The 14,887-nt window shown below is 38.1% G+C and overlaps 1 protein-coding gene across 11 annotated transcripts in view; it reads right to left on the bottom strand.

Annotated features, from left to right (window-relative positions):
* LOC116273149 (SAFB-like transcription modulator) overlaps positions 1-14,887 on the bottom strand; it is a 55,760-nt gene that overhangs the window by 24,020 nt on the left and 16,853 nt on the right. For 5 of the 11 annotated variants that reach the window (XM_031662102.1, XM_031662104.1, XM_031662103.1 and 2 more), the window contains exons 3-5: positions 14,188-14,252; positions 10,735-10,932; positions 9,805-9,852 (exon numbers count right to left, since the gene is read on the bottom strand). In XM_031662102.1, coding sequence (XP_031517962.1) covers positions 9,805-9,852; positions 10,735-10,932; positions 14,188-14,252 — 311 coding nt within the window. The remainder of the gene's footprint in view (positions 1-9,804; positions 9,853-10,734; positions 10,933-14,187; positions 14,253-14,887) is intronic. The other 6 variants (XM_031662105.1, XM_031662108.1, XM_031662110.1 and 3 more) reach the window with 2 other exon arrangements.

Genomic DNA, 14,887 nt, shown 5'->3' with positions numbered 1-14,887 from the left:
CTCACTGCAGCCTCAAACCCTGGGCTCAAGTGATCCTCCTGCCACACAGCCTCCTGAGTAGCTGGGACTACAGACGTGTGCCACCATGCCCAGCGAATTTTTTTTTTTTTAATTCTAAGTGGAGAAGAGGTCTTGCTATGTTGCCCAGGCTGGTCTGGAACTCCTGGACTCAAGCGTTCATTCCTCCTGCCTCAGCCTCCCAAAGTTCTAGGATTTACAGGTGCAAGCCACTGTGCCCTACCAAATGTTTTATTAACTTTTTTTTTCTTTTTGAGACTGAGTTTTGCTTTGTCCCCCACGCTGGAGTGCAGTGGCACGATCTTGGCTCACTGCAACCTCCGCCTCCTGGGTTCAAGCGATTCTCCTGCCTCAGCCTCCCAAGGAGCTAGGATTACAGGCACCCACCACCATGCCCAGCTAATTTTTATTATTATTATTATTTTTTTGAGACGGAGTCTCCCTCTATCAACCAGGCTGGAGTACAGTGGTGCAATCTTGGCTCACTGCAACCTCCGCCTCCTGGGTTCAAGTGATTCTCCTGCCTCAGCCTCCCAAGTAGCTGGGACTACAGGCACGTGCCACTACGCCCAGTTAATTTTTTTTATTTTTAGTAGAGACGGGGTTTTACCATATTAGCCAGGACAGTCTTGATCTCCTGACCTCGTGATCCACCCGCCTCAGCCTCCCAAAGTGCTCGGATTACAGGCGTGAGCCACCGTACCCAGCCTAATTTTTATATTTTTAGTAGAGATGGGGTTTCACCATGTTGACCAGGCTAATCTCGAAATCCTGGCCTCAGGTGATCTGCCCGCCTCGGCCTCCCAAAGTGCTGGCATTATAGGTGTGAGCCAGCATGTCCAGCTTTTAATAACTTTTAAAAGAAAAACTAATCAGAAGTACACTGTTTAAAGTCAGGCGATGTGAAGCTTGTTGTGAAATTACCACATACAAAGCCTTAGAGCAGTGGTTCTCAAATTTCAGCATGCATCAGAATCCCCTGGAGGGCTTGTTAAAATAAAACACAGATTTTGATTCAGAAGGTCTGGAATGAGGCTTTAGAATGTGCATCTCTAACAAGGTTCCAGGTGAAATTAATGCTGTTGGTACAGAGAGAACACTAAGCATTGCTGCCTTTACAGAGTAACAACCTCTTAGTGAAAAAAGACTAAAAAAGTTGAAACATAAGTAGAACTTTAAACAGCTTATTTATAATACAATTTTAGATTCATATAAAAGCATGCACTTCTTAAAATGTCAAATATTTTACAGTGTGCTCAAACGTACATTTGGATAATAATTTCTTTTTTCAAAATATTTCTTTCTTTTTTAAACTTGTGTGTGTGTGAGACTGTCTCACTCTGTCACCCAGGCAGTGGCTTCACTTGATCTTGGCTCCTGCAACCTCTGCCTCCCAGGCTCAAGTTGATCCTCCCGCCTCGGCCTCTCGAGTAGCTGGAACCACAGGTCTGTGCCACCACACCTGGCTAATTTTTTTGGTATTTTTTGGTAGAGACAGGGTTTTACCATCTTGCCCAGGCTGCTCTCGAACCCCTGAGCCCAGGTGCTCTACCTGCCTTGGCCCCTCAATGTGCTGGGATTACAGACATGAGCCACCACGCCTGGCCAACAATAATAATTTCTATGAATCATTTTATTAATAAATGATATTTGGACTAAGTTAAAGTGTGCCAATTAGGGAATGACCAATTATTTTACAACTAGGGTAACATGAAAGAAACTTAAAAATACTAAAAAGCTCGACCATAAGCTGAGAAGTAAAATAGTCCAGAACAAGTAAATCATCAACTCACAGCAATGTAACTTCTATCACTATCTAAGTCCATTATACTGTGCTCTAAGAATTCCTCTTCATTTTTTCTGAGACAGAGTCTCACTCCGTCAACCCAGGCTGGAGTGCAGTGGCACGATCTCAGCTCTCTGCAAACCTCTACCTCCCGGGTTCCAGGGATTCTCATGCCTCAGCCTTCCCAGTATGCGCCACCACATCCGGCTAATTTTTTTGTTTGTTTTATTTTGTTGAGACTGAGTGTCACTCTGTCACCCAGGATGGGAGTGCAGTGGTACAATCTCGGTTCACCGCACCTCTGACTTCCTGGTTCAAGCGATTCTCCTGCCTCAGCCTCCCGAGTAGCTGGGATTACAGGTGCGTACCATTATACCCAGCTAATTTTTGTATTTTTAGTAGAGGTGGGGTTTCACCTTGTTGGCCAAGATGGTCTTGATCTCCTGACCTCATGATCCACCTGCCTCGGCCTCCCAAAGTGCTGGGATTACAGGCATAAGCCACCGCGCCCAGCCAATTTTTGTATTTTTAGTAGAGACAGGATTTCACCATGTTGGCCAGGCCGGTCTTGAACTCCTGGCCTCAAGGGATCCTATCGCCTTAGCCTCCCAAAGTGCTGAGATTACAGGCAGGAGCCACTGCACCCAGCCTGTAAGAATGTCTTAATAAATTGTTTTACTAGAATATACTTTTAAGCATTATGTGTTCAATTTGCAGTATTTGGAAAGGAAAGAAAAACATTTTAACTTGGGTGGAATGGTAGAGACAGCAAGGGAAGAATGAGTTATGCTTGAATTATGGATAAATCTTTTTCTTTCAAACTGTCTTTTAGTTTAGTAATTTTTCTTGAAGCAATAAACTGAGACACCCTAGCGTGTATTTAAAGCAGACTAAATGAACTTAAAGAATGCAACACGTGGCTGGGCATGGTGGCTCACGCCTGTAATCTCAGCACTTTAGGAGGCTGAGGCAGGAGGTTCACTTGAGGTCACGAGTTTGAGACCAGTCTGGGAAACCTAGTAAAACCCTGTCTCTATTTTAGAAAAATATATATTTTAAAAAAAAATTTTTTTTTAAAAGAATGCAGTTTGATTCTCCTTATCTACCTCAGATGCGAAGAGCACACCATTTCGAAGTTATTATTTTAGAGATGCAAAACTGAAAGGAAGCTTCAAGAAAAAAACATGTCCAAATTATTGGCTATTTTAAAAAGTAAAATTTTTAAAATACTATGATGTAAAAAAATAATAATTTGTTCTATTGTAGTTCCTGTCAATTATAACGTTATTTCTAGTTGCTAAAGTAACTAGCAAGGTTTGTCTTACTTGCTGGAGAAGTTTTAGGTTTTTATCTTAATAATTCAGCATGTCTTCTGAAGGGTTTCATAATTTAAACAGAAATTTTATGATATATACTTAAATGCTGGTAGGGAAATGGCCTGACCCAACTTTTAGAAAACAAAACTGATTACAATGTGGGTGGAGCACAAAAACAACTTGGGTAAAGTAGAAAAGATGAACCACACGTAAATGCCTGTTGATTTTACTGCGCCGTATGTGCAGCAAGCATAGCACTAACCATAAGTCCGAAGTAAGTCCAAAATACTTGCAATAAGGAAACAAACCAAGAAATATAATGGGAAATTTTCCCTGTCTAAATGGTATATATGCACAGACATGATATGCAACTATTTGAAAACAATTCCCCCCCATTGAAGACAGATTTTTTTTTCCAAATGAGGAAAAAAGCAAATAAGTAAATGTAAAACATTTATTTATTAAATGTAAAGCATATTTTAAAATTAACCACTCAAGTTTGTCTTAAAAAAATATTTAACATATGAAGAGGAAGCAAATGTCTACAAACTCATGTTGTTTATCTCACAGGGGGATCTGCAATCCTTAGTCAATGCTAAAAGACATAAAGTTCCTTTATTTTCATTTCATCCTAGGAGCAGCAACGACTGCTAAGAGACAAAGACAAGCCTAGGACTTATTTTTCAGTGAACCAAGTATTTACTACACATTCAATTCTACTACTTCCCATAGGTTATCTTATGATATATGTACATGCATAGGCTAAGTAAGACCTCCTTTCCTCTAGCTTGACATGTAAACACTGTATTCGGACTGAACAAACCTTCACAATAACTTTAAACTACTACTTACCTATCTGGGAATATGCTAAATATCAAGGGAAGTACAAAATGCTTGGCACATAAGTACTCAAAAAATACCTGTTGAATAAATGTACTAAATAAATGCAGTGTAAGACTGCTGTTTTTAGCTGGAAAGACTGAACTAACTGCTTGATTTTCATGTATCTGAAGTGCTTAACTTTGGCACTATGTTAAACAATAGAACTCAGAAAACATTTGCTAGTGTGGAGTTTAGTGAAAAGAATATCAGAATAGGCATCATGACACCTAGGTATTTACCCTGTCTTATCACTGAAACAGTTTTACTCTGTGGTATGTCATCTATCTGGATGAATTTACCTATAAAGTGGAGTTGACATGTAAACCATGTAAGATATATCAAGGATTGAGTAAGGTAATGAATATAAAAAGCTCTCTGTGAACAGTAAAGCACTACATATAAGAGAGAGATGAAAGAAAGCTTTGTGGAGATAGGTGAATCTGGCTGTAAGAGGTATATAGATTTTCATATGACAAAAAAAGGTAAGATTTTTCAGGTTAGTGAAACATTAGGGGCAAGGGCAAATAGAAAAAGGAATACACATAATATTAAACACTGAAGAGGTTCTTGAAACTACAGGAAATTTTTAAGAATATAAGCATATTAAAGCCAGGCATGATGACTCACACCTGTAATCCAAACACTTTGGGAGTCCAAGATGGGCGGATTGCTTGGGCTCAGGAGTTCGAGACCAGACTGGGCAACAAGGCAAACCCCCATCTCCACAAAAAATACAAAAGTCAGACGGGTGTGGTGGTGCACACCTGTAGTCCCAGCTACTGGGGAGACTGAGGAGGGGTGATCACTTGAGCCTGGGAGGTCAAGGCTGCAGTGAGGGGAGATTGCATCACCACACTCCAGCCTGGGCGACAGAGCAAGACCCGGTCTCAAAAAAAAAAAAAAAAAAAAAAATTTAAAGCATTAGCAAACAAGATTTTAGAGAAAAAGCTCCAGAAATTTCTCAAGTAAGCAGTATGTTCAAGCTAGTAAAACGACACTACAAATGACCACTAATTGCACATATACTACATCAGAATCTATGATTAATCCCTGTATCAACTGAGTAAGAATTATAATATTCATTTTATAGACATATAAATTGACTAATAGAGAACCTGCCACAATCACAATATTGTAATTAACTAATAGAAGTAGAATCGGAACCAAAGTCCACCTAGTATAACTTCCTAGAGGCTAATGCCTAAAGATTTCAGCTTCAAGTCAAAGCCTGAGGACTGGCTCTTGAAATAGACAAATCCCTATATAAATATGCTGCACATATGTGTGTGTATATACATATACATATATAATTTCTTTTTCTTTTTCTTTTTTTTTTTTTGAGACAGAGTTTTCTCTGTCGCTCATGATGGAGTGCAGTGGCACAATCACAGGTCACTGCAGCCTCAACCTCCTGGGCTCAAGCAATCCTTCCACCTCAATCTACCTCCTGAGTAGCTAGGACCACAGGTGTGCGCCACCACACCCAGCTAACTTTTGTATTTTTTGTAGTGATGGGGGTTTGCCTTGTTTCCCAAGCTGGTCTCAAACTCTTGAGCCAAGTGATCAGCCCGCCTAAGTCTCCCAAAGAACTGAGATTACAGGCATGAGCCACTGCATCCAGCCAGATTAAATTTTCTAATGTTTTTTTGAGATAAGGTCTTGCTCTATTGACCGGGTTGGAGTATAGTGGCATGATCTTGGCTCACTGCAGCCTTGACCTCCTGCAGTCAAGTGATCTTCCAGCCTCAGCCTCCTGAGTAGCTGGGACTACAGGCATGGACCACCACACCCAGCTATTTTAATTTTGTTTTTTTTTTTTTTTGTAGAGACAAAGTCTTACTATGTAGCCCAGGCTGGTCTTGAACTCCTGGCCTTAAGCAATCCTTCTATCTCAACCTTCCAAAGTGCTGTGATTACAGGCATGAGCCACCACAGCCCACCCAGACTAAACTTTCAAAAGCAATACCTAAATACTGAAAATAAATGAAACAAATCAACCTAGATATGTATCAGTGGGTGATACAACCATACAGAATGGAAAGAACTTAAAATACGGTGATTTGTTCATCCCCAGAGGGAAACATCCTTGCGAAAAATATGTCTAAAAAAATCTTAAATTACTTTCAGTAACTGCATTGGTGGTAGTGTTGGTATAATCATTCTAAAGTTGTTGTATGTGTACCGTAAGATAAAGTAAATGGTTATCTTGGAAGTACCATATGAATTGAAGGTCTGTTTTATCTTAAAAGTAAAAATAAGCAAAAACAAAGAAAACAACTCCAACATTTTCTCTAGCATTGTACATTGAAAAGACCTAGAAACAATGAACAACTCAGTAGCAGTGAACACCTCCACCACCTAGATTGTTGTCTTGAAATACCATTTACCACTATAAAGAAGAAATGCCTAATTATAGTTCTAGAGCAGGAAATGGCACATCTTTACATACCATCAAGCAAGGAATCAATCAAAGTCTACTAGGATCATGCTGAAAGGACTCAAGAGGCAACTTGATGAGGCTCTCACTACATGGAACAACGCAAGCATTAAGGATAACAACTGTGATGGACCAAAATACATTACATATATACAAATCCATGAGTTTGAAATGAATCTAAAGAGGAAAAAAGAAAAAATTAAGAACTGGCCACTGTCAGAGATGCCAGTGAACCAGCTCAATATTCTGAAAATTGGTAAATAAAAATGAAAGAATCAAACATATATCCTGGCTTTCCTGTGTAAATGATACCACAGGGTAACCAAATAGTAAATAAGCGGAAGTTTCTCTTTCTAGAAACATTCCAATATATACAGAAGAAATGACAGAATTAGAATAGCATCCCTTTGCAACCCCTACTTGGGTATGAATCATCAATGATTGGTACCATCACAAAAAGACAACCAGATATTATGTGCATCCAAATAGCAGAACACAGTACTATACCTACGAGGCGGCTATGTGTGTGCTGGGGTGGGGTGTTAACGCTGAATCTGAGAGCAAGCCTCTAGATGCTACAACCAACTTAACAATTTACAAAAAAAATACAATAAACAAAGGAACATGTTGACCACCACAGGAATGTAATCAGCAAAATCCAGGCCTTGGAAGCTCTACAGTGGCGACTGGCAAACTACATGAGATGCCTGTTTTTGCTAACCCTTGCTCTGTGGGATAAGCAAGTTGCTTTTTTCAACAAAATAGTAAGAGGAAAACAGATGGAAGGGAAAACCTCCTAAAACATTTCAATCAATCACAACATACAGATCTTACTGGTATCTGGATTTAAACAAGACATAATGAAAAAAAAAAAACCTATAGAAAAATTGAACATTTGAATCCTAACTGTATATTTCATAATATTAAAATTTTTATTTTAGGAGTGCTAATATAAAAAATAAGAATTCTCTTTTAGAGATACATACTGAAATTTTTCAAGGGAAATATGTTTGGATTTGTTTCAAAATAATGCAGAAGGGAGAAAGTAAACAGAAGCATAGAGGAAAATAAGACTGGCCATTAACTGAAAACAGCTGAAGCTGGGTGATGGTTACACTAAGAAGTATCCCTGAATGCACATAGTAATAGACTCAGTAAGCATGTTTAGATGCATTAGATCATATGGAACCTAGATACATTTATGTTTCTAGATGTTCCACGAGACATTATTTAGAAAGAGGAAAAAGGTCATTTTAAAGAAAACTTCTCTAAAAATGTAACCTCATCTTTTGATACAATATGGCGAATCTTGCTCCCCGATAAGAAATACATAACTGTTCTTCCTTCAGATATATTTCCATCCATTTAAAAAATGTTTGTAATGAAGTTTATTATTTAAGTGGGTATCCTTAGATATGATGCCTTCATACAACTCACACAGTGGACAACTATAGGAGTGATCCTTGACAGAAGCTAATATCCAGCTGCCAAATAATATAAAGACCTCAACTTCCCCTTTTTGCAAATCAGTAATCTAGAAAAGGTACTCTCTCGATTTAAGAGTTAATTTTCCTCATAGATTCTTTTTTTTTTTCAAGACAAGTCTCGGTCTGTTGCCCAGGCTGGAGTGCAGTGGCACGATCTCGGCTCACTGCAATCTCTGCCTCCCAGGTTCAAGCCATTCTCCTGCCTCAGCCTCCCAAGTAACTGGAACTACAGGTGTCCAACACCAGGCCTGGCTAATTTTTTGTATTTTTAGTAGAGACCAGGTTTCACCATATTGGTCAGGCTGGTCTCAAACTCCTGACCTTGTGATCCACCTGCCTCGGCGTCCCAAAGTGCTGCGATTACAGGCATGAGCCACAGCGCCCAGCCCCTCATAGATTCTTTATCACCAGGAAATCAATGTACTTAGGGACAGCCTTACAGACTTTCACCATTCTAATATTTCCTTTCTGAATATTCCAAATGATCAGCAACATTTCTCCCAGAAATGCAATTTTTCTCCAAAATGCAACTTCTCCTCTACTGCAACACACAGAGAGGCAATATATAGCCTCAGAAGCATCTGTGGCTCACTAGCATTTCAAAGGCAAGAGCACTGCAGGAAAGAAAGCATGCAGGGGCCATCAATAAGTAGTCCATGAATACAAGGCCCAAGTACTCTTCTAGGAAATACTACCCAGAGGAAATAACTGACCTGATGACTATTTTTTCTGAATCTAGTAAACAAAGGAACCCATATCTCTATTTGAAAGTACACCATTTAAATAGGACACGATCCTCTCCTACTTGGATAACTGTGGTAATTCTAGAGCTAATACATGCCAATGGGCACTGACTCCCTTCGCCGGGGATGCGTGCATTTATTTATCAGATGAAAACCAACTCGGATCAAAACCACCAAACCCTCTCTGGTTTTTATAAGATTAAAAATTAAAATGAAATTAAGAGGACACAAAAACAAAGGGTTCTTTAGTTACAGATATGAGAAAAAGACAAAGGATAATTTTTTATGCAGAAATTGATCTGCAGATGTCTGCTTATAACATCTGTAAGTCACTTTAAAAAGTCCACTATGTGTATCACATTAGCAGCAACACGTTATTACACATTGAAGTGCAGTCATTTGCAATACACACACCCCCCAAGTAAATTTCTAGAAATTTTTAATCATTTTTAGACTATGCCTGTTACAGGAGTGTTAAATTAACAAAATTTTAAATAAAGCTTTGAAAAGGATATTTATACTTTTAAAAGACTTATTTTACATCAAGTGACAAGAAAAAAATCAAGAAGAATGTAGACTTCTCAAAAGACTAGTAACCAGAGTTAGGTTTTACAGAAAGGATGGACTTTTTTCTAAAATTCTGAAAATGATAGGAAACTCATAATAACTCCAATTATCTTTCTGGCAACAGAAATTTCAGCTGCCGATCTTTTTGTTTGTTTGTTTTTGTTTTTTTTTGAGACAGAGTCTCACTCTGTTGCCCAGGCTGGAGTGCAGTGGTGCGATCTCGGCTCACTGCAAGCTCCGCCTCCCGGGTTCACGCCATTCTCCTGCTTCAGCCACCTGAGTAGCTGGGACTACAGGTGCCCACCATCACGCCCAGCTAATTTTTTGTATTTTTAGTAGAGACAGGGTTTCACTGTGTTAGCCAGGATGGTCTCGATCTCCTGACCTCGTGATCCACCCACCTCGGCCTTGCCAATAGTTTTAAGTACTTTGTGTATGTCACGTAAATAACTCAGTATTAAATTTAAGACAGTTACATGAATTAAAGAATTATGAAGTCAAAATAAGATTCCTTTTCCAAGCCCTTCCACCCACAATATCAAATTCATAGGACTAAATGTAAACTTACTTGGGCTGTTAGAAAGGTATCATCTTCACCTTCTTGAGCTTCAATTTCCTATGTAAAAGGGTATACAATAGCTTTGCTTTACAAAATATCTGGGTAACATGAGAATGCTTTTATGCTTATACCTGATTATCATTTGCCTTGTTTTCTGTATAATGTCTATGATACCATGGGTACTAAATCAATGCTTAATATTCAGACTATATTTTATGCCAAAAAAAAGTTAGCCATGTCGCTAGAGAATTAGAAACATTTCTCTTGAGCCCCTCATTTATTAGGTAGGTAGAAGTGAAGTGTTTTAAGCATGAATACTAACAGCACTGACTCCTTAACCCACTGACTTTCTTAAAATGTACTAACATACTTCAAAGCAGGACAAATGGTCTATTTCAAAGAAAATATTTGGAAATATTATCTACTTTAAAATTAAACTTTCATAAGTAATTCCCCACCCTTGATATAACCAAAGAAATGTAAATTAAAGTAACCTTTTATACTTGCTAAGGTAGCAGAAAGGGGAAAAAACCCTACCACCAAGTAATGCTGGCAATGCCAGAATGAAATTGGTACATTCATTCATCGTGGAGTAGGGAAAAAGCCTTAAAACTTAAAATGTCCAAAATTAAAGGAGTATATTAGAATTGTAGAAAGCAGTCTAATAAATTATGGGAAAATTATGAAATTATATGTTATATGAAAATACAGAATATCAACTTAACTCTGTAACAACTATGTAAAAATATATATTATAAGAAATAAGCAAAAATTTAAAAGGTTGCCTAAGGTGGTAGGATTTTAGATGACTTATAAGTAGCTTTAGTAGCACATCTTTTAAAAATTCTGAGACTTCCAAATTGAACTAGAAAAAAGTACTTTTTATTATTTAAAACTTAATTTATCTGTGTCATGTTTTAAAAAAAACTGGCTAAAGACCTGACTTTCGATGTCCTCTTTTTCTATATCTTCTATTCCTTCTGCCTCTATTAATTCATGAGCTCTCTTGTTTTCTTCTGCAGAGAGTAACTCCTTGGAATGCACATTTTCTTCTTCATTTTCACCAAATTCTTCAGAGTCCTTTAGTTCATCATTTCCATCTTGCTCATGTGCCTCTTGATTCTCCAATTCACAGTCCTTTTAATGGTAAGAAAATTTGGTACAACTAGAGGCAAAGTAGCGTGGGCTATCCACCAAATGTTTTTGGTAATTTACACCTTTAAATGTGTCAAATTTGATCATATTTTAATATTCCCAAAGTTCAATCATTTTACCTTATATATTAACTGTGTCTTTAAAGATAGGTCTAATACCACTATCATCAAACACGAATCTGAGTTCTCAAATTTCTCACACTAAAATGCACACTAATTGAACTGCTACTAGAGATGCTCTAAATTCCAGTTATTTAATATTTACCAAGCCACCTTCTAGGAGCTGTCCAAAAAATATGGCTTGATTTCTCCATGTGCCATACGTTGATTTAACTTCAAAGACTTTGGAAGTCTTATACATTAAAACAAAGTTTACTTCTAATAATAAAGAACACCCAACTGCTGCATCAATGCTTGTTCTTGAAAAATATGCAAATAACTAATTGAAATGTATTTGTTTTGAAATCTACCACTGTGCCAAATGTCAATTAGGAAGGGTAACACAGGTTGGGATTGGGTCTGTTTGTCCTTCAAAGTTTATGGATATATGGTACTTCAGTGAAAATGAAATCAGCAATCTGCTCAATTTCTTCTGATTAAGTGCAGAGAAAGGGGTAAAAGCAATAAAGGTTCCTTCCTTTTTTCCTGTTCTTATGGTAAATCCAGCGGATTTAAGAAAAGGCTTCTGGGTTAAAAGGTAAAAGAGGCAGAGGCATGACTACTAATCATTCACAGCTAAATTGCGGTGAGGAAACTGAAATTTCTATCGAGAGGTGGGCATAGAAAAGAATATGATTGTTTTGGAATGTGGAGTGCTTGCAGAGCAGGGGATCTCTTGTTTGACCAAACGTACTACAGTATGAGTTGGGGAATGTGAGGGGTTGAAAATGGAGTACATGGCTGTATTATGGCAGAAGCATAGGCGCAAGAAAGATCAAGGAAAGTTACCAAGGAAACTTCACCTATTCTGAGGTGCCAACTTTGACCAATCTCCTCACCTATTCACAGAAGCAATTTCTATACAATTCTGGTATTTAGGCAATAGGTGATATTTACCAACCATTACTGTATAAATTCCAAAATTATCAACTGTGGGAGATGAGAAAAATACATTCACTTAATTTCTATCAAATATATCACATGTTAATACTTCCAAAAATAAACTGAAGATATCTTTAAACAGAATTTTTAAAAAAGCTCCTAGGGCTGGGCGTGGTGGCTCATGCCTGTAATCCCAGCACTTTAGGAGGCCAAGACGGGCGGGTGGATCATGAGGTCAGGAGTTCGAGGCCAGCCTGGCCAACATGGTGAAATCCCGTCTCTACTAAAAATACAAAAATTAGCCGGGCCTGGTGGCGTACGCCTGTAATCCCAGCTACTCAGGAGGCTGAGGCAGGAGACTCTCTTGAACCAGGGAGGTGGAGGTTGCAGTGAGCTGAGATTGCACCACTGCACTCCAGCCTGGGCAACAGGGCGAGACTCCATCTCAAAAAAACAAAAACGAACAAACAAAAAGTTCCCTTGTTATTCTAGACGTTATGACCAGGTTTATTTAACAATAACACAAAGGCATCCTTTGTAGCACATATAAGAAACAGTACTATTATTCTTCTGAATAGACGTATGTATCTCCTTAGGACATTTCAAATGACTGTAACATTTTTATGAACTGAAGAGCTGAAAGAAACAAATTTGAAAAGTAGAAGATTTTTTACTGAGTCACAATGTTTTTACAGCTTATGGATAATGTTTGCTTAATCATACACTTACTGGTGAAGACAACTGGAGAAAAATAGGAAGAAAGGAACAAACCTGATGGAAGATATATAATAAGGGTAACAGAATACCAAAACTTAAAGGCTCAAACACAAGCTGATTACAGACATGCAATCATCAATTTTCATGGATCCCTGGGCAAATAGTTCCTAAAATTATCTGCTTTCAGGGTTAACTCCTCAACAAAATACCTTCTGGGGGTAGGGCTGTGTGTGTGTGTGTGTGTGTGTGTGTGTGTGTGTGTATGTGCAGTGTGGAGAGTGAAGAGAGCTAGGAGGCAGGAGAGATGGGTGTGTAAATGAACATGAGCTGACTCTATGGTAAAACACACAAACATCAAGAGACATGATGACAATATGGACTAGTTTTACCCAGGAAACAGAATATATGGGGGCACAAATGTACATAATTCAAGAGAAACTATACTCATGAAATAATTCCTGCAAATACCACAATACTTAAGAACAAATAAGCAGATCACTTTTCATTAAAATAATAATTAAAAAAAAAATTTAAACCCTAACTACAATTATAAACAGCTTGTTCTATAGCTGTAGTATTTAGAACTGCCACAACCCCAATTAAAATTACATCCATAATTTTTCTGGCCAGCCAGTTTTGAAACACACTCATTTTTGGCCCCAAAAGGCCTCGCTTATTCATCTTTAAATGGCAAAACAAATTTCTTAATTTGATCTCTCTCTCTTTCTCTCTTTCTTTTTTTTTTTTTTTTGAGATGGAGTCTTGCTCTGTTGCCCAGGCTGGAGTGCATTGGCACCATCTTGGCTCACTGCACCCTCCACCTCCTGGGTTCAAGCAATTCTCCTGCCTCAGCCTCTCAAGTAGTTGGGATTACAGGCACACGCCAACACACCTGGCTAATTTTTGTATTTTTAGTAGAGATGGGGTTTTACTATGTTGGCCAGGCTGGTCTTGAACTCCTGACCTCAAGTGATCCACCCGCCTAGACCTCCCAAAGTGCTGGGATTATAGGCGTGAGCCACGGCGCCTGGCCCTTAATTTGATCTTTATCAAGTAGTAACACCTCAGCAATTTTCTCGGTGTATTTTGAGGTCTACATTACTCTAAGTTCTGTAAATTATATATAAAAGCTAAATGCAATGGCAGATAAAAAATAAATTATCAATATCCTTCCCTGTGATATCTTGTCCAGGAACTAACATACATATCTATTATCTTGTAGCTATTTCCCTGGCCAGCTTTCTACCTAAAGGCCTGGAGAGATTATTATTTTTAGCTTTTGTATCTCATTTAATTAAAGTTATTTACTCTATTTCTCAATTATGAGAGTTAATGAGATTGACAATATTATACATTGTCAGTATATAGGTCTTTATCTTTAACCTACATACTTCAGTGACCATTCTTCAATGCAATGCACAAAATTCATGATGCAAAATACTAGGCTTAAACATCTTAACCTGAGTAATGAACACTTTACCTTGATAAAAGCATCATCTTCCACAGAAGCATCTCCACTCAACTCGTCTGCTTCATGTTTTTTACCTGTGAAAGAAGGAAAATGGGCTAACAACTGATATTTTATTACTTTAAGAACAAAAAATATTCAGAGTCTACCCTGCAATAGCACTCTCCACTCCCAAACTATCTAACAAAGCTAATGCCAACTGCTTATAAACCACCTGGTCAGAGCCGTCCCAAACAAAAAAAGCTTTCCTATGTCATGCTGTTTGAAATACACTGTGCACATAATCCTACACATGAACCCATCAGCTTCACTGATTTGACATGTATGATGCATTTTTCTTTACACCAGTTGAATTTTCTATCCTCAATTATCTGAGAAGTTGTGATACCTTTCAATGGCATTCTACTGACTATATATACACAGACACCTGATAGCTAAGTACAAGATCTGTACCTCCCACAAAGCCTTTCCTATGTTCTTCTCTTCAACAAGCATTCTCTGAAACAAAAATTCTCACACTTTAATCTTCATCTTACAATCCATCAGGTGATTGATGACATATTGCCTTGTACTCTGTCTCTAGTATACCTTGCCTCTTCATAGAGAAGAAATTCCTTAAATACAGTGACTACTTTTATGCTAATTATTTATTTATCCAAAAGCCTAAATATAAAGAGTGCTGGCCACTTAACATAATAACTGATTTAAGGCA

The sequence above is a fragment of the Papio anubis genome, unplaced genomic scaffold (assembly GCF_008728515.1).
Source record: "Papio anubis isolate 15944 unplaced genomic scaffold, Panubis1.0 scaffold397, whole genome shotgun sequence".
Taxonomy (NCBI): domain Eukaryota; kingdom Metazoa; phylum Chordata; class Mammalia; order Primates; family Cercopithecidae; genus Papio; species Papio anubis.
The sequence above is the reverse complement of the archived record's forward strand: the minus strand, read 5'-3'. Positions and strand labels throughout refer to the sequence as shown.